Here is a 27,934-nt window from a genome sequence, read left to right on the forward strand (position 1 = left end):
GTTTGTTTTTCTTTCTAAAACCAAGGCTAATAACAGTTTTATTTCATTTGTTAGCTCTCTTCAAAAAGTTAATTTGAAGTAATTTTTGGGTCCTTAGTGTCCTGAGTTGCTGGAGGCTTATTTGGATTGGTTGATCTAGTTTTAGTGTGCATTAATTAGTGTTGGCAGATACTTCCTTAGAGGGTGCATATTCAAGGGAGTCTGAAAATAGGATTCGTTGTAGTTGGAGAAAGTGTCTTCTGTGCATTACAGCCTTCTTTTCATTGAGGTTCTCATTAGACTGACTTATTAATAGCTCTACAAACCACTCAGTCAGCATTGTGTTATGCTGATCAAATCTAAATCATTGAAACTGCTAATCCATGGTTGGAGCAATATTAATAAATAGTATTTGTAGAGTAGGAAAAAGAAGTCCATTGTAACTAACCTTTTCAGTAACAGAGATGAAACTGTGTTGAACACTTCTTTACCCTTCCTTCCAAAGCAGGGGACTGCTATGGCAATTTCATATATATGCTTTTCTAGGTTTGAGTTTTGAAAATAGGCATGTGTGCAGTGTTATCTTCCTCTGATTTAAATGTCACAAAAAAAGTTTCAGTTGTTACATCATGTGACTAATGATGGCATATACATGCTCCATACTGTTTGTTTCTTCAGTTTATTTGATCAGCTCCATTGGCCTCATCATTTTTTCTTTCCATAGTTAAAAGCTGATGCCATTGCTCCAAGCTGTAGGTAGGATCAGCATAGTTTTTGTACCAACTTCAGCTATTTTTCTCCATCCACCTCCATATGAAGCATGGAAACACACTTCCACTGAAGAAAGTTTTGCAACAGATACCTAAATTAGGACTGTTAATGTCCATGAATTATTTTTTAAATAAATCTGCACAACCTCTGTATATGTGGAAACTTGACTATGTTCATTTAGTAAATCTCATTACCAAAATTGTTAATAAACAGTATATACTGGGTTGTAAATTATCTTTTCACAAGAAAAGGAATGAGTTGACACAAGTATTTATTACTTGTCACCAATTCCTTTATAATACATTTTAGCAAATGGGAGAAAAGGCTTCTTGTTGTAAAAAAAGTTGCTAATTTATAATTGAAAACCAGCAAAACCCCCTAAATACCAAGATGAACATGAATAGTTTGGTACTGTTAGTTAATATCTCATTTTGTCTCACTGCTATGTGATCTAGTAAATGCCAATATGCTGTCTGAATTCATTCCAGTAATGGGGAAAAAGTACACAGGTCTGCAACCTCAGAGAAACCTTCAGTTTAAGTTCTGTGGTTCCAAACTGAACTGGACAGTCAACTATTAAGAAAGTGTGGGGACAAGTTCATTGTGCAGTTTTGTTGGGTTTTTTATTGGTGGAAATTCCTACAAAATTAGTAATGATATTGAATCCAATTGTCTCCTACTAGAACTGGATAAAAGCCATTTTTGAGTATTCATTTAAATCTACTATATGCTATCTTGGAAAAGCTGAAGTCAAATTGGCTTCAAACCTTTTTTACCTCACAGCATAAGCAGTTTAAAATATGTATGTAATTTCATATAATCAGAGGTGCTTTGATTAGATCTGCTAAGAACTTTTGACTCAGGGCTGCCTCACAATAATTCATTGTCTCTGCCTGCCTGCTCTCACTCCATGTGCCAGAATCCTTTTTCTCTGCAATGGTTTGTCTTTTTTACTGTGCAAGTCAGAAGATGTGGTAAGGCAGTGCTGCTTCTCTCTGTGCCCTTTGAGCCGTTTCCTTTAGAAGAGCTGAATGTTGCTTCATGAATTTTGCAATCTTCGCATCTTTGGTGGATTCAGTGCACTACTGAAAATGGAGCAGTTCCACTGAGGTGAGTGCGGTTACTTTGGGGCACAGATGTCTCCTGTAATGTGAACTTCTGACTACAATATGTAGCTCTATTTCACAGTAGAGGAAACATTTTGAATTCGTTAAATGTTACAAATACTTGAAAAGTGTATTTCTGTGTTAAATCTCAGTATTTCAGAGCTGTTGTCCAGTACAATAGAAGTCTCTTAAACTTTGGTTATGTTACTACTGTTGCTTTATGATGAACCCTTAGAGAAAGAGTAGCCTGAAGTCCTTGTATACTTCAGGTTTTCTTTTATATGCTGGATATAAATCTCTACTAGTCGTATTCAGTATTTCGCTCTTAGCAGAGATTCCCGACCGAGTGAGAGGCAGGTCGGTAAAGGACCGCTCAGTGGCGGAGGCAGGAGCGGTCTGAGCGCAGGCAGGGCAGCGCCGATGGCCCCGAGCTGCCCGGAGGGGGCCGGGGCGGCGGCGGCCGGGCGCTCCCGGCCCGCAGCGTTCCGCGCCCTCGGCGGCCGGGCCGGGGCGGGGCCGGGGCGGGGCCGGGCCGCACCTGGCGGCCGCGATGGCCGCGGGGCCGGGGCGGCGCCGCGCTGGGGGCAGAGTCCGGCGCGGGCGGCGGCGGCCGCAGGAGCCCGGGGCCGACGCGGAAGATGCCGCTGGGGCTGAGGAGCAAGAAGAAGGACAAGTCCAAGGAGACCTTCAAGCTGGTGGAGAGCGAGGCGGCGGCCCCGGCGCCCGCGGCGGCCCCGGCGCCGTCGGCCAGCGCGTCGCGGCTGCAGTTCCACACGCAGCTGGCGCACGGCAGCCCCACGGGCCGCGTGGAGGGCTTCGGCAGCGCCCGAGAGCTGTACGCCCGCATCGGAGCGGCCTTCGGCATCCACCCCGCCCAGGTAGGGCCGGCACCGCCGCGGCCGCGTCCCGCCGCGCCGCCGGGGGCGCCAGAGGGCGCGGGGCTGTTCCACCGCCCTGCCCCATCCTCTGTCGCGGGCTTGTGTGGACGTGCCTGCTTTACCCTGCCTGGGAGAAAAAATCTCCCTTGGCTGTTCCAAATGAGCGTTACCGTGCGGGAAAAGGCATAAATGTGACTGCATTTAACTCTTACATGGTAAAAACAATGGTCCTCCTGACCAAAACTCCAGTGTCTCGGTTTACCTCTTGCCAGCTGCTGTTTGAGACAGCTCTTAGGCACTGCTTCATTCCAGTTTAGAAAGGGACAACGCATTTATGAGGCTAAATACCCAGAATGAATGCATTGGAAGGGCAAGGCTTGTGGTATAAATGCCCTGAATCGTACTGCATATTAAAATTTCGGGCGAAAGTGATGTTTGGCAAGTTTTCTGCTTTATCAGGTAGTTATTTTTAAAGTGTTCACTGTTCAAATGGAGTTATATTTAAGTCTGTAACAGGATTCCTTTTTAAGCTCTGCTGCCTTTTTGATCTTTTTTTTTTTCTGAGCCGTGTTCTAAACATTTGTTTGGATAATGATTCATTTGTGTTTGTAAATGCATTGTTTTCTCTTAGTTAAAAGGTACTGGCCATATCAAGTTCTTCCTATGTGGTTCTTTGAACCTTAACCTCTGAGTGGCAAGTTGAAACAAAGGGCTAACATTTCATTATGCCTACGTGTGGCTGTACAGCTTTACTTGTTTTCTTCTTTGTAGATGACTTTTAAAAAAGTTATACAGACTACTACTACTACAGGCTTTGTTCTGAGTTTGCTGTGGCCTGATGTAGCATTTCAAATAGGAAATTGTAAAGGGAAAGTGGCAGTAGCAGTGAATACAGTTTAATCAGTCGCTGTTGCATTAAGTAATTAAGAGGCAATGCATCAGTGTCCCAGACCTTCCCAGCTGCTTTCTGACCTTCTGCTCCTTTGTTTCCTTTTCATCCTGAGCTGCTGTTTCCCTTTTGTTCTTTTCCATCTCAGTTATACCTTGTATTCTCAAGTTCTCACAATCACCAGATTGTCTTCTATTTTAGTTTTCTTCCTTTCACTGTTGAACTTTTGGCTCCACTGACTTGAGAAAGAACAGCTTTCACAGAGAAATTTAATTTTGTATGAATGGTGTGCTCCTGTTTCTCCTGCTAGATGTATAATCTGACACCCTCAGAGGTTTTAGAGGAAGCACCACATATCATGGGCATATATTGCCAGCCATGTGCCAGCCAGGAGAATTTCCTTATTTTCTTTTTCTCCCTAGTGTTCCATTCCTTTAAATTTTTTTTTAATGTGGCTTATTGCTAAAATGGACAGAGAATTATTGCTGGAGGCACTGAACATAAAATCTTCTACTCCAGAAATTCAGTTTGCTTTAAGAAAGTTGTATGATGTGGAAATAGCAAACAAAAACATTTCCTGGTGTAAAGGTGGCATAACAGAGTGAAGAATTCAGACCAGAGAGTCATGCAACAGATTTTTGCACAGAGACAGGATCGATCAGTGAACAGCCAAGAAATGTGAATTTATTAGAATTTATTTAAGATTGTAGTATCTATTCATTAAAACTGCTTTTGGACAGATAGTCTGTGTAAAGAGTAGTGCCAGAAGCTACACCTCAGCAGACTGCAGGACGCTTGGGTACGCAAATGCCATTTGTAGGTGTTACCTGTCTAGGAAGGTTTCAGTGACCCAGCTCTGTGGGCAGCGTGATACCCACACGTGACTGCCTTTGGAAACAGGTCCTATCACAGGGATCTCCACCCTGCAGCGGCTGAGCTGGAAAATAGTGGGGGGGAGTGGAGGGGAAGAGCTCTGTGTAGAGAGCATTCAGGTGCCTTTTGCAGAAGTGAATACATTTAATATGGTACGCGAGGTTACTGCAGGGTAGGCAGGAGTGTGGATCCTTGGATAAATTCCTAAGTGTTTTAATACGATTCTGAATGAGCTGTACTTGTAATCTTTCACTTCTCCTTTTGACTCCACATGGTTACAGCATTTCTGTTCCTCTTTGGATCACACCTCCCGGGACCAGCTGAGTTCAGTTTCTGCTGGAGAATCCATTCCAGGTTCTGTGATTGACTGCCAACAGTGACAGAAGTTTATATAAAACACAGTACTTGTTGGACAGACACTGACAGAAACTTCTGTGCAGACCTGGATCATGAATAGGTTGGGATGGGGATGGGAATAGGAGGCAGGATACTTTCAAATGGGATCTTTGCTGGGTATTTATGAAGGAGTGAGACATAGCAGCTGCTTTCTGAGGCTTTTCCTGTACTCATCGTTTCTTGTAGGTATTTTTTATATTTCTTACCCCTTTTGAGCTGAGGGGTAGGCAGAAGAATCCCTTTTTGACTGATACATCCAGCACTTCTGCTTTTCTCTGTCCAAAGTGACTGTTCTTTCCCCAGGGAGGAGTGAATATTGCTTCTAGCAATACATTGCCTGTGTCATTGACACCGAAACTGCAGAAAGAAAGATACAGACAAACCCAAAGAAATTCTTGTTCACTGGTCTTAAATTAGGCAATACTTAGTATTCAGTGTCCTATTGGTTATTGATCCCTTTGCCTTCGATGCTAATTTGTCCTCATTCTTCAGTTCTCTTATCAGTCTTTTCCCAGACCAGGTATCTCAGGCCTTGCCAGGGGTTGATGTTGGGGAGTGATGGTTGACAATGTTCTCTTATCTCCTGTGTATCTTCTGGCTACTCCCAATCTGTGAATGTTAAAATTTAAAATTTTAAACTCTGGTGAAGAGTCTTGTAAAGAGAAACTTCAATTCCCCTCCCCCTGGGCAAAGGAGAACAAATCCCTGACTAAAGTTACATTAAAAGGTAAGTTTTATTATTTCCAGCATCATTATTATGAGTGTTGTTTGAGGTACATCACGTTTAACTTGATTATTTCAACAAGCTTTCATCAAGAAAGCACAGAGCTAAAAAAAATATAGATAGATGCAAGTCTTAACTAACAACACAACCCACACACAGTTACGTGTATGTTTCTGTTTGCATAAAGAATAGAAATATCTTCCCTTACTTTTTCTATGGAGGTTGAAGTAGGAAAAATAATTGGAAAAAGTATTTATGTGTAGCTTTGGCCTTTTAGCATTACTATTCCACTCTGACTGTTGGGAATGTAGCAGGGAATGTTCCCTGTAAGGGTGAAAGTGCTGAGTGCAGCCTGGATGATAAATAAATGAGCACTGACTGAAGGACAATGTGGGTCTGTTAAGGCATTTGGTGGTGGTGTGCTCCTGTGAGAGCACATGGTAGGGCTTTAAAGTATTCAGAGTAGCTAATCAGGCACTGAGAACGTGGATATTAAAGTCCAGCTGTAGCAGGGCAATTTCTTGATCAGATGAGAAGGGAATGGTGACCCATAGAGGCTGTGAGAACTTTCGGTTTGCCTATTTGCAATTTGCCTTTTGATCATTTTGGTTGCTTTGAAAGGTGAAATGTGGTGGGGCTGGTGAACTAAACTTGATGCTCGATGGCTGTGTCTGTCCAGAGCCCTTGGAGGTTGGGGTTTCTTTCACAGTGGGAGGAATTTTGCATCACAAGGGTAATTCAGGAGAAGAGAGACCTTTCTGGCAGCAGTAAGGGCAGAAATGCAGCTCCCTCTTTCTCTTCCAGTAGCCAGAGTTCAGCTGCTGAGCTCATGTGTGGGCTGGAGTTGCACAGGCCTTGCCTCCTCATGCTAAACAGTCAAGTATATCTTGAGGCTGTGCCACATTAAACTTTCATAGACGTATTTGATTTAAACCTGTTCAGTTTAAGCTTTTATAAAAGACTGCTGACAAATAAGCCACTGCTGAAACTTGTTTCTGAACAAAACTGCCCTTTTAATAATAAAAAAATCTGAAGTGTGTTTTAGAGAAAAGAGTCAGCTTGTGAAATCCTCATCACCAAAATGTTGGAAGTTTCATTGTTAAGCTTATCTGTTGAAAGAAATTGCTCACAATCACGCCTACAGATTGAATACTTTAAATGAGCAAACTTAACACTCCCTACAAAACACCTCCTCCCAACCCTATGGCAAGAATTGTTTGCTTGCTGTTTCCCTAAGCAGTGCTTAAATGTCACACCCATATTGCATGTGATGCTTGCTGTGTCTTTTCCAATACTTTTATTGAAAGTATTTGAAATATTAGTATGGAAATAACTGGATGGAAAAACTTACACTGTAATTACTTGTGTACACTGTATTACACTGTAATACTTGTGTACAAAAAGACCAAAAACCCAGACAAAAAAAAAACCCTATCAAATCTCAAAACAAACAGCAAAACACTGAATGCTTATTTTATAAGCCTTTGAATATATTGACCAGGCTGAATAGCTGACAGTACCAAAAGCACACTAGAACTTGGAGGAGATGGTGGTTACTCTTCCTGTTGCTGAAGCTGGTCAAGGCTCACACATTTTCCTTGGGGAAGATAATGTAAGATACCTAGAAAATGCGTTGGTGATTTCTTGATATGATGACATCTACGTATATAGGGAAATATGTCAGTGGGTGTTAGATCTTGCTCAGAATTAAAACTCCCAGTTCCCTACCTCTTAAACAGAAAGTGATTATGATCTCTGTAAAGTTATCTGAGATTTTTAATGCATTTTCAATAACTTCTGAGTATGTAATCTATCAACCAAGTCATTTTTGAGTTCTTCTCAAGGTGTCAGCTCAATATGGAAGATGGGAGTACAATTAATGTATAGAACATGCAATGTGGTACTGCATATATACTTTACATAACACATCATGTAACCCTCTTTTTCTTAGCTAATACCATTTCTTTATATAACACATATTTATATGTCTTTATATAGCCCTGGTTTTGTTGGCTCATGTGGTCTCTTCCAATTGAAAATATGGGTGCAGGGAATAATCTGTTAGCAATCTTATTGGACAAATCCATTTTATAAAGTTGTGCATAAGCCCCTAGTGTCCAGCAACATGGAATTTCCTTCTTCTGAGTGCTGCAGAAGAAGCATGGTGAACTCTTGATGAAGGAGGTATCCTAGATACTTTGTGACTGAAGTAACAGTTATAATATCCTGCTAAAGTTGGCATGAAATATTCACAGCACTGGTATACTGGTATATGTGTTAGAGACCAAATGCCTATGAAAGTTTAGGGTAAGGACAGAAAAATTTAACCATAAGAATTGCACATTGAATTTTTTTCTTGTTTCATTGAGTGGAACCTGTTGTTTAAGTATTCAAGTATGAAATCTGGCATTAGGTACCAATATTAAACTTATGTAAAATCTATGAAAAAATATCATTTTTGAATCAGTAGGTCTCAGTTGTGTACAAATAAAGCTATGCTATAACTGGTAGATGGTGTAGTGGTATATCTTTCTGGGTAGATACATCTTTAGTACATTACTCTTTGCATATATCTCTTCTGAGAAAAAGCAGTTGTTCACTAAAGAGGATGAAGAATGATTTAAGTTTTATTTTTGACTAGCTGATGCTCTCTCAGCCTTGTGGTTAACACAGAACTGACTCACAAAAAATTCTGCAGACTTATAGGCTGTAGTAGGAATGCCATCCAGATGAAGATCTATAAAGAGAAACTCTGGATCAAGTTTCTAAATATCACATTTCTGCTCTGTTGCCAATTTTATCTATTCAAAGGTGTGACAGTATTTACTAGATTGTCTGTTTGACAAGGTCAGATGAAGGATGCTAATGTCTAAAATGTAAAGACAGTGCTTGTTATTCATCACAGGAACAATGAACAGAGAACTGAGTTACCATTTTAAACTGGCAAAGTTATGTGGCTTGAGAGATCTGAAAATGTGTATGTGAACTTAATATAATCTGTTTCAATTTTTTGGTTTTAAAAAAGAGCTTGTCATTAGAGATTATTATCACTATCATTATCATTATTATTATTATTATATTCAATTTTCTACTTAAAAACAGATCAATTTCTTTAGGTGTTGTATATCTAGAGTATTGTTTAACTGAAAACCTTTGTATTACCCGAGCAAATAAAACAAATGTCTGTTAAGGGTGTGCTGTTACGTGTTTCATTGTTAAATAAGGTGTTAGATTGCAGTGGATGTTTGATGGATTAGATGAGATAAGCAAGTACCATTGAAGTAAGGCTGTTTGGTTGGGGGGTTTGTTTGTTTCGTTTTTAAAAACTGCAGCTAAACAAGACCTCTGTCAAGAAACACAATCTCTCTATTAACTTTCAGTCTTTTTAGATTAAAACCTCCATAGTTAGAGAATCTAAGTCCTAGAAAGCTCCAGGATCTTGAATGCTCTCTGTGAAATACATTAGTAAAAGTATCCACTGTTCATTTGACCTGGAATCAATTTAAACAGGTTGGTGGCTTTCATTTCAATTTTTCTGCTTTCATCCTGTTATAAATGATTTCATAACATATCTTATATAAATGATTTCATAACATATATTACAATCCAGTGATGCCAGAAGGAACAAAAAAGGCACGTGTAGTGTTCTGGTGTGGTACACCCGAGTCTTTGCCTCAGTGAAGTAGATTTTAGGGATCCCCAAGTTTCTCTTGGAGCACAGAGTCCCTCTGGTTTGGCTGCTGCCCGGTGCTCTCCGTGCTGCCCAGGAGGAAGCCGGGGTTCCCTTGGCCCTCACTCCTCTCCTGCTGCAGCTTGGAGAGGCATCTGTCATTACTGTGGCTGTGATGGGTGTGCTGGGCTTGGCCAGATTCCTCCGCGGTGGGCAAAGGCATCTCTGTTCCCAGGCAGTACAGATGGATTGCCCTCACCCTGCCTGTGCCAGGATAAGAAACCTTCCTGCTGAAGAGCTGGCATAAGTGTAGGGAGAAAAAGTTTTGCCTGACATCCAGTGCTGAAGGGAAATCCCTCAGAAAAGCTGCTTTATCAAGAAGCAATTTGACCTCTTTATTAAGCCTTGCTTTTACTGGAACAGGGATGACCCCAGATCATGCTGGGGTAGAGTAGGAACTAAGCAAGCCCATTGGAGACCATGTGCTCTGAGCTAATGAGGGAACACATGGAGCAATACAAAACGTTTCATGCTCTCTCATGACTCTCTTGTTTTGATAAGCTCTCTTGCTTTTTCTCCCCATTAAACTGCTTTAAGCAAATCAAGTTTTAAAGCAGTCCCTAGTGATCTTTGAATCAGGCGGAATTTGAGGTGGGTGAATGATGAGGCAAGAGATGGTGGTGGCTCTTGAGTTTGCTTACTCTGACCTCTGGTGCAAGCTGGAGGAGCCCAAGATGCCTCTCTCAGGGCTGGTGTGCTGAGACAGGCCTTGAGAGGCTGCTCACACAGGCAGGTCTCCTTCTCATGTTCCCTGCCAGCTCTCACCTGCACTCTGAGCTACTGGTGCTTTCTGTTGTGTGGGGATGGAGACTATTCCTTCTCCTGGTATATCTGGAGAAGAAGGGGGATCACTTAAGCTATGGACCTGTCACAGGGGCCTGACCTGTGCTCTCATTTTGGCTTCCTATCGAGCTCACCAGACCTAACACGCTGTTAATGTGTTTGCTTTCCTTCTGCACAGATCATGTTTTGCACTTTGAACACTCATAAAGTTGATATGGACAAGCTCTTAGGTGCACAAATTGGCCTTGAAGATTTCATATTTGCCCATGTGAAAGGACAGCGAAAAGAAGTGGAAATTCTTAAAACTGATGATATGCTGGGACTTACCATTACAGACAATGGAACTGGCTGTGCCTTTATAAAGGTAAACTTAATTACCAGTGAAATACTTTGTTCTATAGAAGCTCCTGTTACTATAATTGGTTAATTATTGGTTTCATGATCCTTTAGAACTATAAAATCTTCTAATATCATATATATGGTAAGTAAAGAATAAAGTTGCTTTTCTGTAGGTACATAATTCAAAATTAGTTCAGCTAAGATGTACTGCATGTCACTCAAAATCAGTTCATTTGTTCATTGCTTCTGTAACGGTATCAGCTTTACAAAGAGACCATTGTATCTCCTGAGCTACCCTGAAGTGGTAGGTGTTAGATACTGCTTGCATCTGCCCCCTCCTGTTTTAAACTGATTTTCTGATGTCATTTATTAGGTGCTTATAGAACTTCTGTCACTCATGTGATAATGAGATCATGTTCTTTCAGTCTTTGGCTGTTCCCAGGCCAGAAGCCTTTGTGCTGTACAAGAGTAGGGGCAAGTATGGTGGTTTTTCAGCTTTCCAGTACTGTTGCCTTAGATAGGGTGAATTACAAGGAAATGGATCAGCACAATTTACCACAATGAGCTTGAGTAGCAAGTATGGGCAGTAACATACTCAGTATATTAATCATAATTGCTTTCCTTCTCCTCTTCTATATGACCTAGAGGCAGTATGTTTTGAGACAAGTAGAGGCCCATGAAATAATGCTGCCCTTCTTGCTAGACTAGGTATTAGGAGCCTGAATCACATTTTCTGCCTTTTTGAGATTCTTTGCTGTAATATACTCCACTTACCCGTTATTAGTGAGGCATTAGCAATTATCTTTGATTACTGCTGCCCCAGTCGTTGTTCTCATTGTAAACAGACCTTTTGTATGGAGAGGTTGTATTTTCTGTTCATTGCTTAGCTACCATGCCTATCAAACAAGACATGCTTTAGAAATTGGTTTGTTTGTCTTTGTTGTGGAAAAATGTGACTGTGGTCATGTTTGTAAAAGTCAAGATGCAGTGAAAGTTTCACTAAACATCTTGGCAAAATCACAGATTGACTTTTATGTTTACAGACAAAAGAACTGTGAATTTCTAGCGGTGGCATCTATGCAGCCCCTAACATTCAGTCGTGCTGCTGCTTATGTGGCATTTTAAGAGAAGGCATTGAGGCAGTGCTTCAGAGAGCAGCGTTCACGAGTGCAGCCCTGTGCAGCGACACTCCCTTTGTGCTTGCTTGGTAACAGGCAGGGAGAACAGCCCTCACATGGACTACTGCACAATTGGAGCACGCTGGAAAACCCTCACAGCATTAGCCAGACAAGCTGTAATTTCTAGTAAATTGTGTAAAAGTCCTCTGAGCAAATATGTATTATTTTTCCTTGTACTGGTCTAATAACAAGCATTGTAATGAAAATGATGCGGTCTTCATGGGAATGCATCAGTTTAAAGGAGTTTCTAGGAGCAACTTTGTTGTTGTTGCAGATTTAGCTAATGGATCTTTTAAATCAGCATAGAAAATGCTGATTTATATATATATATGTATGCATATATACAAAAGTAAAAGCTGCATCTTTTTTATTACTTTATTGTCTAGGTAAATGACTAAGCAGAGACTGTCTCCAAAGTTTTATAGAATTTTTTTGTTTATATACATATATTTTCCTTAAAAATTTGTAACTGTGTCCCATTCTTAATTAAAAATTAATACTAAATTTACTGATTGGTGGCTTGTTGAAGGTTGCTATGGGATGTAGTTATTTTACTGCATTTTGAGTAACAGGGATGTTTCTAGTTTTGATGTGGATACCCAAACCAATTTTAAACCTGACACTGAACTGCAGGGCTTTTTCCTATGAACTTTAATCTTGTTTTGCCTTACTAAGAACAAAACCTGGTGTCGTTCTGCTTTCACAAATTTGGTTTTGGGGTACACAGGCAGGTGGGAAAAAGTATTATGGAGTCAAATTACAAAGAACAGCAGTAGAACTTGAAGTATGACTGAGTGGTGTACAAGGAGGCATTATCAAATGGAGTAGGCATTGCATAGGAAATATAGATCCTCATAGCTTCTCAATGGGCTGTAGAGCACTTGAAATACAGGCAATTGCATCATAATTACTGTGACAGTGTAGCTCGACTGTCTCAGTCAGTTAACTTGGAGTGATGATAAAAAGTGACACAAATAACAGCCAGTGAATATTATTGAAACAGTTTTAGTGTTGGGATCCAAGTGCTAAGAAGAAAAGCTAAATGAATATTTAACATGTAGACTAAACTTGATTGAAGCTGTGTGGGACAGGTTTTGAGTCCTGGTAACAGGACCGCATTTGGCACATTTGGTTTTTGGTGTGTACAATACCACATCCACATTCACCACGAGGCTTCTGTTTGGGGTTAGAAAGAGTTAAAGAAAGAGTTAAACTCAGCCTGAAGCTTAAATTGATTGCAGTGCACTGTATGCCAGTGAGCACTCTCACACTTCCCACTGACTCTCAGATGGAGGCACATGTGTGGGCTCAGCCCTGTGCAGGGCTGGCAGCAGCTCCCGGAGGATGGCGCGGCCAGGCTGGCTGCATCAGTGGGAGGTGGCAGCGTGTTTATCTGCCTCGTCTCACTGTTATCTCACACTGAGTTAGCTGAACCACGTCAGTCCTTGTTGAAAAGATTGTCCTTCAGGAACACGTTAGAATGAAATTTGTATCTGCAAAGTAAAAGGTATTTTACTCTGTCATAGCTTGTCTGTTCAATAGCCATATAGCAATGGATTACCTGATGTATGCACACGATGAACCAGTATGGCAGTATGTCACAACAAAAAACAGAATCACTGAAATTTAAAGTGTGATAAATCATAGAGATATTTTAAAGGTTTTTCCTCATACTTTTTTAAATTACACTTCATAAGAACTGTAACTTCTGTTACGACCTTTAGACTATTTGTATTTTCCATGAGATGTCAGTTAAAAGATTTTCTTATTCTTTATTATTTCAGAGGATATCCTTTAATATACAACTGTATAGCTTAATGAGGAGAACAGTAGTTTCAGCACTGGGGATGGGCCTTATTAAGATCGGCCCTTTACAGTATGTAATTTTTTACTAAGTCCCTGGACTACACTTGAGAAGAGAAAAATTCTGTTCCTATGCTTGTCAAACTATTAAATAGAAAAACTCCAAAAACTTGAATAACCATTCACATTACTGAGATGTCTGTGATCAGTTTTAAAGCACAAAAATATTAGGTTATTCAAAACTGATTATTTATAAAGTGTGGTTGCATTCTTTTTTTCCCTGTCTGATTGTATATTCAATGCTTATTAAAATACTTTGAAAAATAATGCTTTTCAAAATATGTTTTATGATAATCTTACAGACAAAACACGCTGCTGGAATAATAATCTTAGTAGTATTGATATTGTTAACTGACATTCTTTAAACTCGGTGGTGTCACCTCTTAAAAACAATCACCTTTTAAAGAAATGTTTCTAATTCTGGTGGTGTTTTTTTTTCCAAACAATAGCGAATCAAAGAAGGCAGCATTATGGACCAAACCAAAACTGTCTGCGTGGGTGATCACATAGAGACCATAAATGGGAAAAATGTGTCAGAGTGTCGGCATTATGAAGTTGCTAAAATGCTAAAAGATCTGGAGAAAGGTCAGAAGTTTAAGCTGGAGTTGGTAGAGCCTTTGAAAGCATTTGGTGAGTGACCTGACTGTCCACCTTGTTCAGTAAAACCTTGATAGTGAAATCCCATCATTGCATTATGTTGTGGGTTTGTTTTCAGAATGCAGCCAGTTGTCCACCTGTGGTAACATAACTACTACAAGAAAGTACACTTAATTTTTTTCTTTGGAGTGGAAGATTTATGCATGGATTTTCTTCCATCTTGCTTTCTCCAGCAGTCATCCTGGTGTGGGTTACCTCACCTGAGCCTTAGTCAGTCTCTTTTGCCACTACATGATGTTGCAAAATTAGAACAGGAATTGTTTCATAGGTACAATTTTAAAGCGTGGATCACTTCACTAATGTCCTGATCCTCAAAACTGCTTTTTTTTCCTCTCTTGATACATAATCCCTGTTGTTCTGTGTGTCAGACTTTTCTATTTCTGTATCCTTTACTGGGGTCTGTGCTCTCTAGAGTCTGCAGCAAGCACTGTTTGGGATTGCCCTGAGCACCTCCTTTGCTGCCTGCGTGTTCTCCCTCTCCCCCTCCCCAGCCTTTTTGTGGGTCTCCAGTCATGCAGCAGGTGTACTCAGAATTGGAAGAAAGCAGAATTGCAAAGCTCTGTCTTTGCTTGCCACATGCATGCTATGAGAAGTGCTGCTTAAATGGGAGGAATGCATACTTACTGCTAATTCTTGTATATAGTAACTCTATCAATGTAGAAAACAAACAAACAAGGGAAGTTTTGCTCAGGTAGTCAAAACAGAGATCAAGTTACAATTTTTATTGTCTCAATTTTTTGGATCCTCTCCCCAAACCATGTAGCATTTTTCTGTAATAAAAACTTCAAAATAATGCTATATCATAAATTTGTATGGGGTCTTCTGCACACCTGCAATAACAGTCAATTAAATATCACTGTCTTCACTACAGCAGCAAAAATTTTTAATGTTTATTTTTCAATTTTTTAAAATGTGTTAGTAGTTTACAGCTACTGTCATACACCAGTCTTGACACTTGGTGTCAGAATAGTAGCAGAAATTGAAAATGAGAGAAATGCAAAAGATGTTTTTTTCTTTTGGTGTTTCTGTGAAGAATGGGAGTTATGAGTCTTTGTATGTAAGTTGGTACTGCTGTTAAGTAAATGTGTGTGTTATACATTATGCTAAAGAATTGCATATGTTGTCTATCACAATTAGTAATGCAGCAATACCTCTTTTTAATATGGGCCTATAATTTTTGTTCAATACTAGAAGTGTTACACAGTCTGTTCATAAAGAGCAGGGCAAATCAGCATTTGATTGATGACTTCAGCCATAATTTATTAGTTTTTACTTTAGTCAGGTGACCAAGATACCTCTAGTCTGCCTGTGATGTAGAGGAGAAAATGCACTAATTTCATGGCAATACCTTTTTTCTGCCATTGATTTAAGAGGCAACCAGAGCTTTGTGGATAGATTTTTGGAAGATGAACATTATATTTTACCCTACACAAATTAACTTGCAAGTTGCAGTGCTCAGTAGGTTAAGACGTCCTGCCTTTAGCCTTAGGTACAGTTAGGCTTCAGGCACGAAGATAATGCTTAAGCTGCAGCTTAAGCACTAAGAATATCCCCAGAGGAGATGACAGACAAGATCCAGATCCTGCTCCAGTAGGTGCTGAATTCCTGATAATTTCAACAGAATTTGGTGAGGGTACAGAAAGAAGAGACAAACCTCTGTGTGAAATTATTTTTTTTTTCTTCCTCTCAGCAGAATGTGAAATAAGCATAATTTACTGGTTGGACATCCTTCTACCATGTACACACAGGCTGCCTTAGCTCCCCTAGGCAAGGCTTGTAGCACAGAACTAAAGATTTGTACCAGTCACAAGCATCTGTGAATTGTGAAAAATGAATGGAAACAAAGTAAAGCAGCATAACACAAACTCTGTCTTTTAATGATGTGAACATGAAAAACAGTTTCTGTGATAGCCAGAGTGTTTTGGTCTAAAGTACTGCACATGAAGGTTATGTCAAATCATGAGTTTTAAGGTGATAATGGTGACAGAATTTGAAAAATATGGGGTTTTTTATCAGGAATGACTTTTTGAAACAAGTCTAGCAGAAATGATGACAATCTTAAGGATGTTTTAAACTGTCCTTGAAGCAATAAAAGGATAAAGAAAAAGTGTTGATCCTAAGGATATATATAAGAGACTTTAACATACCTCTTTGAGTCATAAAAGCTAATAAAATTTACTTTTCAAGTATAGTGTTCAGCATAATAATCTAGATTTTTGACCACTTATGCAAGAATTATGAGCTGAAATCTACCTGAGCAAAATTAACATAATATATTATAGTATTCCCTTCAAGAAGAGCTTATTAGAAAGGCCTGCTATTAAGAGGAGGAATAATCTGTTAGAGAAAAAGGACAAATAAAAGCAGTTCTGCAGAATTGTCTTCTCTTTTCTAGCACTTTCCAGATTCACTATGTAACTCCCATGTCAGTAAGTAAATTCAAGCTTTGCCACTCTTGAATGTAAAATTGCATCCTGGAACAAGAAACCCAAATCTTAAATGATTCCATGCTCCATCTACTAACTGGGGTGCCCTTACCCAGGATGAAACAAGAAAGGCTGAATTCAGGTAAAGGAATCTCTACAAATACTCTTTGTAGAGATTTATCAGCTGTGAAATAATTTCGGTGAAACCAGTGGAAAACCTCCAGCAGATCTGCTTATGGCCACTTCACCTCTGTGAGTGCAGATAAGCAGATTGTTAGCTCAGCTCAATGTGGCTCATCATCCCCTGCTTAGCAGGACTGTTCTCACCATTGCATCAGTGAAAGATGGAAATGTTGCAATGCTAAACCTGCTATGTGTTCTGTCTGTAAAGACCCAAATAAATCAGCAGTTGGCCGGTGAATTCAGCTGCTCTCTAATTTAAAGGTATAAATGCTTCTCTGTAGAATAGGGAAATAAAACTACACAAGGTACATATATGAAATGAATGCCATAGGCCTGCTTAGATACATTGGTCAATGGAAGTCCTAGCATCAGTGCAGTTGAGCAGATATACAATTGGAAGACAAGAGATTGTCAGCAAAGCTATACTTAGAATAGTTAATTTATAATTAGATTTTTTCATAGTCTAGATCTTGATTAGACTAAATGTGAAGATACTGTAATAACCAAAACTGATACCTCATATTCTGTTGTGCTGTATACATACTTTTGTTTGGTATTTTATTTCTGTTGGATTTGGATTTTTTTTTTTTTTTTTTTTTTTTTTTTTTTTTTTTTTTTTTTTTTTTTTTTTTTGTTGTCTTTAGAAAAGCTGGAGCCAAGGTCCAAAGGCAGAACTCTGTCAGAGGCTAAAATCTCCAAAGGGAGAGAAACACTTCGCCTGAGAGCCAAGGGCCCTGCTACTGTGGAGGAAATGGTATGGTGGGGTGTGCCCCTCAGTTTAATCACCCAGCTCCTGATTTATTCTTCCCCAAGGCTGATAATAGGAAGGAAAAACGGGATGTTACAAAGCTTGTGGGACTGAAGAGAGCAACTAAAGTTGATGACTAGCAGGGATAGGATGGGGCTGAAGAACCTGGAAGCACAGAAGCACAAAACCTAGATTTAGAGTTCAGGGATGAATTTAGATTAGACCAAGGGGTACTGAAAAGAGGGAAGGGGGGGAAGAAGTGGGATGGTTGTGAAGAATTTGTTCCATTTGACACTGAAGTGTATGGGGTTGGTGTAAGGGCTGTTGTTAGGAGAGGCTAACTAGATACATTGACACGAATTTGTGCAAAACTAGGATTGGAGTTTGGTGAATAAATATCATTAATTCTGGGCTCTTCTAAAGCTGATGAGGATTTGATGGAGATGTGTACTGCCAGGAGATATAAGGCCCCTGTTCAGTTTGAATGCATGAGCTGTGTGGCTTGATATTAGGAGGAAAGCTCATGTTTGTGAGAAGAGGGAAAGAGAGTGGAACAGTGTGTTTTATTTGTAGATTTTGTAAGTCTAGGTTGCCAATATGGGAGTAGGGATAATCACAGGCACGTTGCTGGTTATTTTGAAATCTGGATGGATATAATCATACTTTTGCTCTTCTCTCCCTTTATTCCAACAAAGCCAACTGAAGTTGAAGAAAAAGCAATTAAAAAAGTGGATGAGCTTCTTGAAACATACATGGGCATAAGAGATACTGAATTAGGTGAGTTTTTAGCTGATGGATTACTACAAGATTAAATAATTTCTCATTTTCTGTAGCCTAACATTTATTGAGTACATTAGTCTGTGGATGCAAGTGAAGCAAAATTTGCCCAGCCTGCAGTCTCAGAAACTTGCATTCCTACAAATGTGTTTTTCTGATAAAAGAATCACCCTCCCACTTCACTTCTTGTGATGTAATTACTCAATCAATCCTCTATTCTTTCTGCACATTAGCTATACACTGTTGCATTAATTTTTTAGTTGTTTGCTATAACTGTCACCACTGTATTCTTTCTGGCATATATTTTCTAGTGGATCTTGTGGGTGCCATGGTTAAGAATTCTTCAGGATAAGTATGTTTATTTGCTTTTTTGCCCCTTGGCATAGAGCCATCAAAGTTGATTGCTAAGGTTTGAACCTGAGATCTTTATCAATGAACAAGCAACTATTTAGCAAGGCAACTGACAGAATAATTACACAAATTTATCAAAATCTCTAAAACCTGTGTTCTGATGAACATGAGAAAACTTACAAAATATTTACTAGTTATAAGAATCATCGATTTATAATGAAAGAAACTACCTAACCCTAGTGTCATAAGTTCCTTAAGGATGCACCAAACTTGTCCTTGGAGCTGTTGCTTTTCTTTGTTATTCTGACAACAACTAAATAGGAATTTCTATTTGTGTGGGAAGAAGCTGCAGTGTAGCTGTTGTAGCCTGCTGTGGCTGCTGTAATCCTCCTAGGATCTTGTGGAACTGCTGGTACTGAGACAAAGAGGAAGGTATTTATTATTATGGTAATATCTTAAAAGAACCAGCCAAGGAAAAGGAAAGAATAGGCTAAATGGAAAGTGGTCTTGAAAAGAAAGCTTTCATGAGAGAGAAGTGGAAAAGGCAAAGCAGAAGAGAAAATAGGTCTGGCATGAAGCTCCAGAGGGCGAAGCATCAGAGCTGGAGGGGCAGCAGTTAGCACAGAGGAATGGGAACAAAAGGTGGTTATCTCAATAGCCAAAAGGCCTTTGTTGGGTGCTCCTACCAGCAAGCATCTGTTTGGCAGATTCCACTAGTTTTCTCACAGGAAAAAATGTAGGTGAAACAGTATTTGTCCTTCGGTCTAAGGCAGAAGTGGGCTTCCTGGCATAGAAGAGAGCGCAGAGCTGCCCAAAACTTGAGTTCTCTTTTGTAGGTTCTATCTAAACTTTGAAATTCCCAAGAATCTAGAAGTTCTCAACATTTCTGTTCCCAGCAACTCTAATATGTGATGCTGCTGCCATGCAGTGCACTCCTGGGAGGCCTGTGTGCTGCTGAGCCGTGTTTAGGTTAGGGAGGATTCCATGTCCCATCTCATTCCTGCAACCTCTGTGCCTCAGTCTGGCTCAGGCTTCAAAGCTCTGAGTCCTCTGCCAGCTGTCCCTCTGGGAGCTGTTTTTGTCCTGCAGCTGTTGCAGTCCTGGCTCAGGCTGGGCTTCTGGAAGCTCCTGTCCTTGCAGGTTACTTCCAAGGTCCCCAGCAGGCTCCTTGCCCTACAGGAATAAGCAGCTGTAGGTGCTCTGCTTCTGGTGTCCATGGGAACGGTCCTGTGGGAACTGGTGTTCCTTGTATTTTTGGCTCTCAGTACTGTAAACAGGATGGCTCTTGCACAGTAGACTGAGAAGTTCAGCTTTCAACACTTGGTTGAGTTAGTAGCCAAGGACCTGGTAAAGTTTTCCCATGAATTCCTTGAATTTTTTTTTCCCCTCAAAAATATCTAATGCCCTTCATCTTTCAGTATGTAGTTTGGAAACTTAAAAAAAAAAAGCCTTAAAAGAATACTCAAAGAAGGAAGAGGTCTTTGTTCATAGAGAGGCTCTTTTCTTCCCAGCTGGGTGGTTGTTTTGTCTCTCACCTCTTCTCTTCCTCCCCAAAAGGTAGTGAAACCAAGAGAAACTGTCAGAAATCAAAGACTGTAGGGTTCATGTAGCTTTACTTTGCACGTTTGAAGCCATATCCTGAAGTTCAAATCTAAGAGTCAACAGCCAGTGTTGATGACTCAAAGCCCCCCAACTTCACCATTTTAAAATAATTAAACAGCTCCAGGATTCTTTAGGAAAGGAGAGCTAATCACCTGTCACAAATCTGTTCAATTAACACATGTCAGTTTTTCACGTGCTGGATGTGATCAGTCACCCATGAAAATGAGATATGAGGAAAAGATTCATTCAGAGAATGCCAATCACCACTTAGCTCGAAATTTCACTCATTACTCAAGCCAGATTAGTTGAAAATGCAAGTCATCACAGTGTGCAGCTGACAAGTGATTAAGATCTCAATCACTGTTCACTTCCATGCACTTCTGTTTGTCAGAATCTTTGGATGTCAGTTAATGTTACTTTCATCTCCATTAAAATGACACTTCCATGGTGTGACTGAATTCTGAAAGAGCCCCAGTTTTAAGACATAAGTTAGAAAGAAAAACTAATGTTAAATTACAGACAGAATTAAAGGTGAGATAAAGCCCTTAATTTTTGCATGGTTAAGTATCTTGACAGTTTCAAGAATGGCTGACTAAATCTACACACAAATCCCTAGGCTGGACCAAAATGCTTGGAAATTGTTAAAGAAAATGCAAGCACGTTTTTCTGGCTCAGCTTTTATTTTTATTTTCAGAGATATAAATGCTATTGAGATTTACATACCTGCTTTTGGATGCATTTTTACCTTTTTATTTCCTTACTCCTTTGTACTGAAAACTGTATGTAATCCAGAGAAGAGACAGTTGGCTCTGCAAATGTTTTCTTCAGCCATTTTATGGGCATATTAGAAACTGGGCTAAGGCTTGACTTCAGCATTCTTTAAAACATAAATACACAGCTGAGAGATAATTCAGGTTATTTTAAATTCTTTGAGTGCTTTCTGGTAAAGGAGTTTGAGCAGTTGATTAATAGGAGCAACTCAGGAAACAGTGTTAGTGAAAAATATTGGCATTTATTTTTTTAAATCAATAAGACTCGATTATGGACTATATTTAATCCCAGAAATTCTGGGTGGGAGGAAGTCTGGATCTAACCCCAGAATGCTACTGATTGTAAATGATGGCAGAAGGGCTTCCTGTTCACATTTTTTTCAGCATCTTTTGGCTTCGTCCACCAATGTTCTGTTCCCCTTTGTTCTGTTTTTCTGCTTTTGGGTGATTGTTTCCTTTCTGTTGCTCTCTATAAACTTATCAGACATGACATATCACAGCATCATTAGGGTTGGAAAAGAGCTCCAATATCACAGGGTCCAACCCTTGACCAAACACCACCATGCCAACTAAACATAGACTGTCATACCCAGTCATTTCTTGAGTGCTTCCAGCTGTGGTGACTCCACCACTTCCCTGTGCAGCCCATTCAATGCTTAACCACCCTGTCAGTGAAGAAATTTTTCCTGATGTGCAACCTGAACATCCCCTGCTGCAGTCATGGGCTGCCAGCTTCTCTGGGAGAAAGGTGTGGGAACAGCATCCAAGGCTTTACAGAAGTCCAGGGAGGCACATCCACAGCCTTTCCCTCATCCTGTGGGTGGGTCACCTGGTCATAAAAGGAGATCAGGTTGGTCAGGCAGGACCTGCCTTTCCTAAACCCATGCTGGCTGGGCCTGACCCCCTGTTTGTCCTGTCCATGCTGTGAGATCACACACAAGATAGTCTGTTTCATAACCATCCATCACTGAGATCAGGCTGAAATATCCTTGTGTATTCTGTCTTTGTTTAAAAAAATTGAAATCTACTTCTCCATTTTTGACTTCATTTTTCAAACTTACCATCTAATCAAAATATATTAACAGGTTTAAACCTTTTTTGTTACCTGAGCTTTTTCTCTTGGTTTGCAAATCCAACCCATCAATATTCAATAGATGTTTCTGTATCTAAATGTTTTAACTGAAGTGATATTCTCCCTGAATCTGTTGTTTTCTTCTCCTTCTGTCACCAGACTTCCTTTCCCAAAGGATTTTATTGCATACATCCAGGCGTATATTGTTTACAGCTGTTCATTTACTCTGAAAGAATAATGGGATTAAAGGAAGGGCAGCAAGTCCACTTAAACAAAATAAAGAAGAATTAGTACTTAAGAAAAAGGAACAAGAAAAAATATTTCTAAAAGTTATTGAGTACCAGATCTGACAATGTTCAACATGAAACTTAAACCAAGTACTGTTAAATACTGGAAACTGCAATAATGTGCTTCAGTTTCTGCTTTAGAGTGACAGGACAGAACAATATTTGTTACGTTTTGATAAAAACAAAACTTAAGCTAAATAAATGTTAAGGCTTCTGTCAGGTCTTCTGAATAAAGCTTTTTCAGAAGTTACAGTAGAGGATATAGGTAGCAAAACCACTATATAAGGTAGATAATAAGAATGGCAGGCAGAAGGTAGCTTTCATGGCTTGTGTCCCATGTGTCTATTAAAAGTGAAAATAAGAATTTTGTGAAAGGTCTTTGAGGTTATTTTAAAGGAACTATATTTGAAAAGCCAACATATTACTTTGTTCATATTCTGGGAAGCTTGACATTAACTTCTCAGTTAAAGTTGATGAGACTTCTAATTCCTTTCGCCACTTTTAAGATTGCTAAACTTTTCACATTTTATGTAAAAATTAATCAGACACTAACATTGCCTGAAGTTAACTGAAAAAAGGAAAATCTGAAAACAATTGAGGCTCTTTTGACTGTGGAAAAATATTCTATTGGAATAAAATTCCTGTAATCACTTATTGTGCAGCTCTTACAAGAAGCAGTGGGGAAAAGGGAGGGGAGACAATTTGGCACGAAGCTGTCACCCCTGAGAACCAGCAAAGTTTTCCTCAAGCTGGCAAGTATCTGCTGAATGCCTTGGCAGCCAGCAGGCTTTGATTTGCCCCGGGAATTCCGCGTCAATTCCGCGAATGTCACCGTGCGCCCGGGCGCGTCCTGCGCAGCTCCGCCGCCCGGGGAGCGCCGTCCCGCGGCCGTGGCGCTGCCGGGGGCACTCGGGGCAGAGTTCAGAGGCTGGCGGAGCAGCTGTCCCGCAGAGCAGCTGTTCGGGGGAAGGCAGAGCAGCTGTCCCGGGGAGGGCAGAGCAGCTGTCCCGGAGAGGGAGGGCAGCGCAGCGGGCTCGGCCGCCGGCGGTGCCGCTGTGCGGCGCGGGCAGCGCTGGCGGCAGTGCGGGCGGGCCGGCGCTGGGGGTCAGCACCGCGCCGCCGGAGCGCCCCGGCGAGCCTGCCTGCGGCAGCAGGTGGATGTGGGAACGCCGCTGTGCCTTAGGAAATGTGCTGCACTAAATCTGCCCTGCAGTGATGCTCACACTTACTCTATACTGATGGATTTTTTTTTTTTTTGAGGGTGCTTTAGCACGGTGATATTCTGATTCTTGCTTGAAATTTGATCCGCTAAGTTTTTGGTGAATTTTGTTTTTAAGTTTCATAAATCTATAATAAATCAGTTTTTAAAGGTCTGTTTAGTTATTTGGAAGGTCAGTCTTTAACGAAAGTTGTGTTTGAAATTGCACTTTCTGGTTTGTTATGTGCAATTCTGGAGCTTCAGCCAGGGCAGCTGGACTGTGATATAATGCCTTGTTGTCTTGTTTTATTGCTGCTGTCTGTGTCATATGGTTCTTCCATATCTCTTGGCCAATTTATCTTAAAAATGGCTACATTCCTGCTCCCACCCTGCTTGAACACTTATCTAGATCCTTACTCTTTTGATTTCTAAATATCTGGTGTAACAATCTCTTGATGTGTTTGCTCTTACTCCACCTTGCACAGCTCTTTTGTCTCCACCCTTCTCCCAGTGTCTATAAAAAGTAAGTTCACATCCTGCTTCATCTCCAGGAATCTGGGAAGTTTCAGTTATACCCTTCACCTCGTTATCTTCAGGCCTGCTTCCCTGTAAGTCCCTTCTTGTGCCTCGTTGTCAGGGAGTATAGAGTGGTGTTGATATAACAAATCCTTGTGTTCCGCTTACCAGGAGCAAGAGTCACTTCTTTAATGCCCATTTCCTATCCAGACTGGTCTGAATCAGAGTCCCAGCAACTTCATGGGGGACACAGAGAGAACTGGTGGAACAGGGATAGGGTTTCTTCTGGCAGGGTCTTGAAGGTCCTTGAGAACAACTAGTGGTGCCTGGGAAGCTGGGGTACACTTGAACTGTCTCCATCACGGCAGTTTATTTGTCAAGATTTACATACATTTTCCTTGGACAGCTTTGTGTAGTTTCACACACTGTGATTGTGTTTGGAGCCTCACAGCTGAATACAGCTAAAACCAAAACATCAAGTTTCCTCACAATTACTGTTGTTGACGTTTACAATGTGGAGTATGGCTCACGCTTGCTTACAGCTTGTTACATGTTTGCACAACAGCAAGTACTGTTTGCCAGAAGTTGGTAACTGTCAATAAAGTTGAGCTGAGTTTTAGGTCAATAAAATTAATTAAATTTAGTAAAACATCAGAGCAGGGAATGTTTATTTTTATTAGAGAGATTTTGCCATGTTGATTCATTACAATGCATGTGGTAAGTAGCAGACTGTCCCAGTAAAGATGTTTTTCTGTGGCTTCAAAACTTCCTTCCCTTTCTCAGGCACTATATTATGTGTTTTACATTTGGACATTTCTCTAAGAAAAGGCTAGAAGCTATCAAATCCTTCACTTTGACACTTGGTTTTGATATGCTTGTGAAGAAAGTGGCGGGTATTTGATGTTTAACAAAAGATGGAGGACACCTAGCAGTTAAAGGCAGGGGTGTAAAGTAATCACAAAATGAAGCAGACTTTGATGCTTCATCTATTGTACTATACCATCATATTCCTGTGAAGAGAGGCTGTGCAGCAGAGATACAGCTCAGAAAATAGACTGTATTCAGCAGTGCTGTTTGTGCTGAATGTGTCTTAGAGAGCATTCTGCCCTCAAACCATGGTAGCTCGCTGCCAGTGGTTCTCTGGGCCCAGCTTAACCTGGAGAAATTTTTGTGCCAACTCTTTTCACCCTTCATGGAGGGGCAGGTGTCATGATCAAGAGAGGTTTTCATTTGCTCCAATATCCATGGGTTGTCAGCATCCAGTGTTTCAGATAGACTTCTGTGTTCTCCTAGAGTCTGAGAAGTTGCAGGGGCAAAAGGTGAGGGATGAACTCAGCAACCAAGGAGTCAGTCCTAAGCAGCAGCCCCAGTGTAGCCATTTCAAAAGTGTGCTCTGGCACTTGATAAATTCTGATACTTTTGTGGTAAATAAGAGAAAATGCTGGACAGTATTGGCATACAGGATATCAGAGTTTGACTCCATTGTATCACTCCCCTGCTTTCATTCTCTTGGATACCAAGATGTTCCTGGTGTTTGCTGGCTCCAGTTTCTTGTGCACAGCAGCAAAGCTTTTCTCTTGCTCCTGCACAATTTGACCCACCTGGCTGAGATTTTCAAAAATAACTTTTTCACTTTCTAGAGGCATAAGCATGAGCTTTAAGTACATAATTTCCTGTTGAATCCCAAATTCACCTGGTAAAATTTGCATCTCCCTAAGCTGACCTCCCCAGTTGAAGACAGACATCCCAAATCCTATCCATCTCCTTCTGGGCCCTATGTGTTACCTGTCACTTTCATGATAATTACATTCTTTTGTTTTGTTGCTTTTTAGCTGCAACAATTGTGGAAGCTGGAAGAGACAAGAAAAACCCAGATGAATTTGCAGTGGCATTGGATGAAACTCTTGGAGACTTTGCATTTCCAGATGAGTTTGTATTTGATGTATGGGGAGCAATAGGCGATGCTAAGCAAGGACGACTGGAATGAGAACTGTGCAGTTTATCAACCCCTGTTTGAAAATACAAAACGATTTGCAAATACATCAGAATGTTAATAATTTTATTGGTGTGAATTCAGAATGCTCTGCATAAGTGTTCTGACCTGAGATTTTCCTTTGCAAATGAAGGTTTCTGATAGAAATGAAGGTAAACCCAAACTTCTGACAACTGCAATTTAAAGCATTTAATTTACATAAAGAAATCACTGTGAGGAGAGTGTCAAGGTGATATATTTATACAGAAATTTTATGAAAATTAGATGATTTTTATTGTACATACACTTTGATACCAATAGTCTGAAAAGTGTTAGACATATGCAACAAGGAGTTTGGATTATTTTATCTCTTTAGAGAGGTTTATAAAGCTGTTGAGAAACTACCTAGCTTCATGCTGCAGTTCCCTGGTTTTCTGCTGTTCCTATGTATTAACCTAAAGCCTTATGTTTTCTTACAGTTTGGCCTGGACATTGTTTTTACTGCAGGCAAAGCTGGTAAGAGGCTACCCTGTTTCTTTAGAACCCAAATTGAGGGGAAAAAAAGTTCCTCTGAAACATGAAAACTAAGATCTTTGGATGAGAAAGGCTTGCTTGCATTTGAGTCATAATATGCTCTGTCTGGGTTCTTACTGAAATAAGGAGAGTAGAAATGCTTAAACCAGGAAGCTGCTGCTTTGTTCAGATGCCATATTATTGCAATAGGAACTGCACAGAAAGAAATAAATGTTAACTTTGATTAATATTAATGCATTTGAATAATATCTGGAGACTGCACTGGAGACTACAGTGTATCCCTAAGTGCTTAATTGATCTTTGCATATGCTAATGATTTCTTGAGATCCCTCTTGTCTGTGGGTTTTTTCAACATGGCAACACAAGAGAGATATTGAAAGTGTTCAAATCCAAAAAATATTATTGTAAAGTCAAAAAGAATTGTAGTTTGGATGACAATGCATGCCTAGACCCTGAAAAATATGGTAAACTAATCTTAGATGTTAGGTTTTCCAATTATATTGTACATAAATGTTTATTTTGACTACTAATTTTTTACTTATGAATCTGAGATTATTGCAGATTAAATTGGATGAGAATGTGGGTTCTGACCTGAGAAGGTGTCATATCTTTTTATTATTTTTATATTTGCATAAGAATATAAAGTAATAATTACTACAAAAGTTTTTTTCTAAATCACTACCTGAAGAAAATGTCTTTCACTGAACTGCAGAGATCTCTTTAAAATAAAGATTATGCCAATAACTTTACATGTTCTACATCAGTGGTTTTTTTTTGTCTGAACCCATGAAACTTTGGAGTACCATTGAGAGAACAGGTTCTTGTTCTCATTACTAGGTTCTTGAGGAAGGATTCTAAACTCCACTTCAGCAAATTTCTGTAAAATTTGAAAATAAAATTGAATAAACTCTAAGGAGATGGTAAAATTTTGTACATCCCATTGCTCATTTGGGCCCTCAAGGATGTATTGCTTTGCTAAAGGAGTTTGAGCATTTCTTCTTTTTCAAGAATTATAAGACTGAGCCCACAATCTTCTGTTGCAGTTGAGCACACTCTATGTCTTGTACAGGATTACTTTATCTGATTTACTCATGGTAATGAGGGGTTAAAGTGTTGTGGGCCATATAATTTGTTCTTTAAACTTCTAGGTGAAAAGCAAAAAGGAAATGCCAAGAATTCCTTTTTGGGTTCAAATCATAAAACTCAAATGTCAAATTTTGTGGAAGTGTTTATGTACATTGCTGTTAGTTACCAACATGCCACTGGTTATAAAATGTATTAAAATGAAGAATTCCTTTTAAAAAAGAGAAAAAGTACTATGGACAATGCACA

At 40.0% G+C, this 27,934-nt stretch overlaps 1 protein-coding gene across 1 annotated transcript; it reads left to right on the forward strand.

The window, feature by feature from the left end:
- Nucleotides 1–2,453: 2,453 nt before the first annotated feature.
- Nucleotides 2,454–27,040, forward strand: GIPC2 (GIPC PDZ domain containing family member 2). Its single transcript, XM_084211562.1, has 6 exons — nt 2,454–2,734; nt 10,308–10,493; nt 13,959–14,139; nt 17,420–17,529; nt 18,219–18,300; nt 25,929–27,040. The coding sequence occupies exons 1-6, from the start codon at nt 2,495–2,497 to the stop codon at nt 26,081–26,083; spliced, it is 954 nt and encodes a 317-aa protein (XP_084067688.1). The 5' UTR covers nt 2,454–2,494; the 3' UTR covers nt 26,084–27,040.
- Nucleotides 27,041–27,934: the final 894 nt, after the last annotated feature.

This window comes from Fringilla coelebs, assembly GCF_963513975.1.
Source record: "Fringilla coelebs genome assembly, chromosome: 9".
NCBI classification, from domain to species: Eukaryota; Metazoa; Chordata; class Aves; order Passeriformes; family Fringillidae; genus Fringilla; species Fringilla coelebs.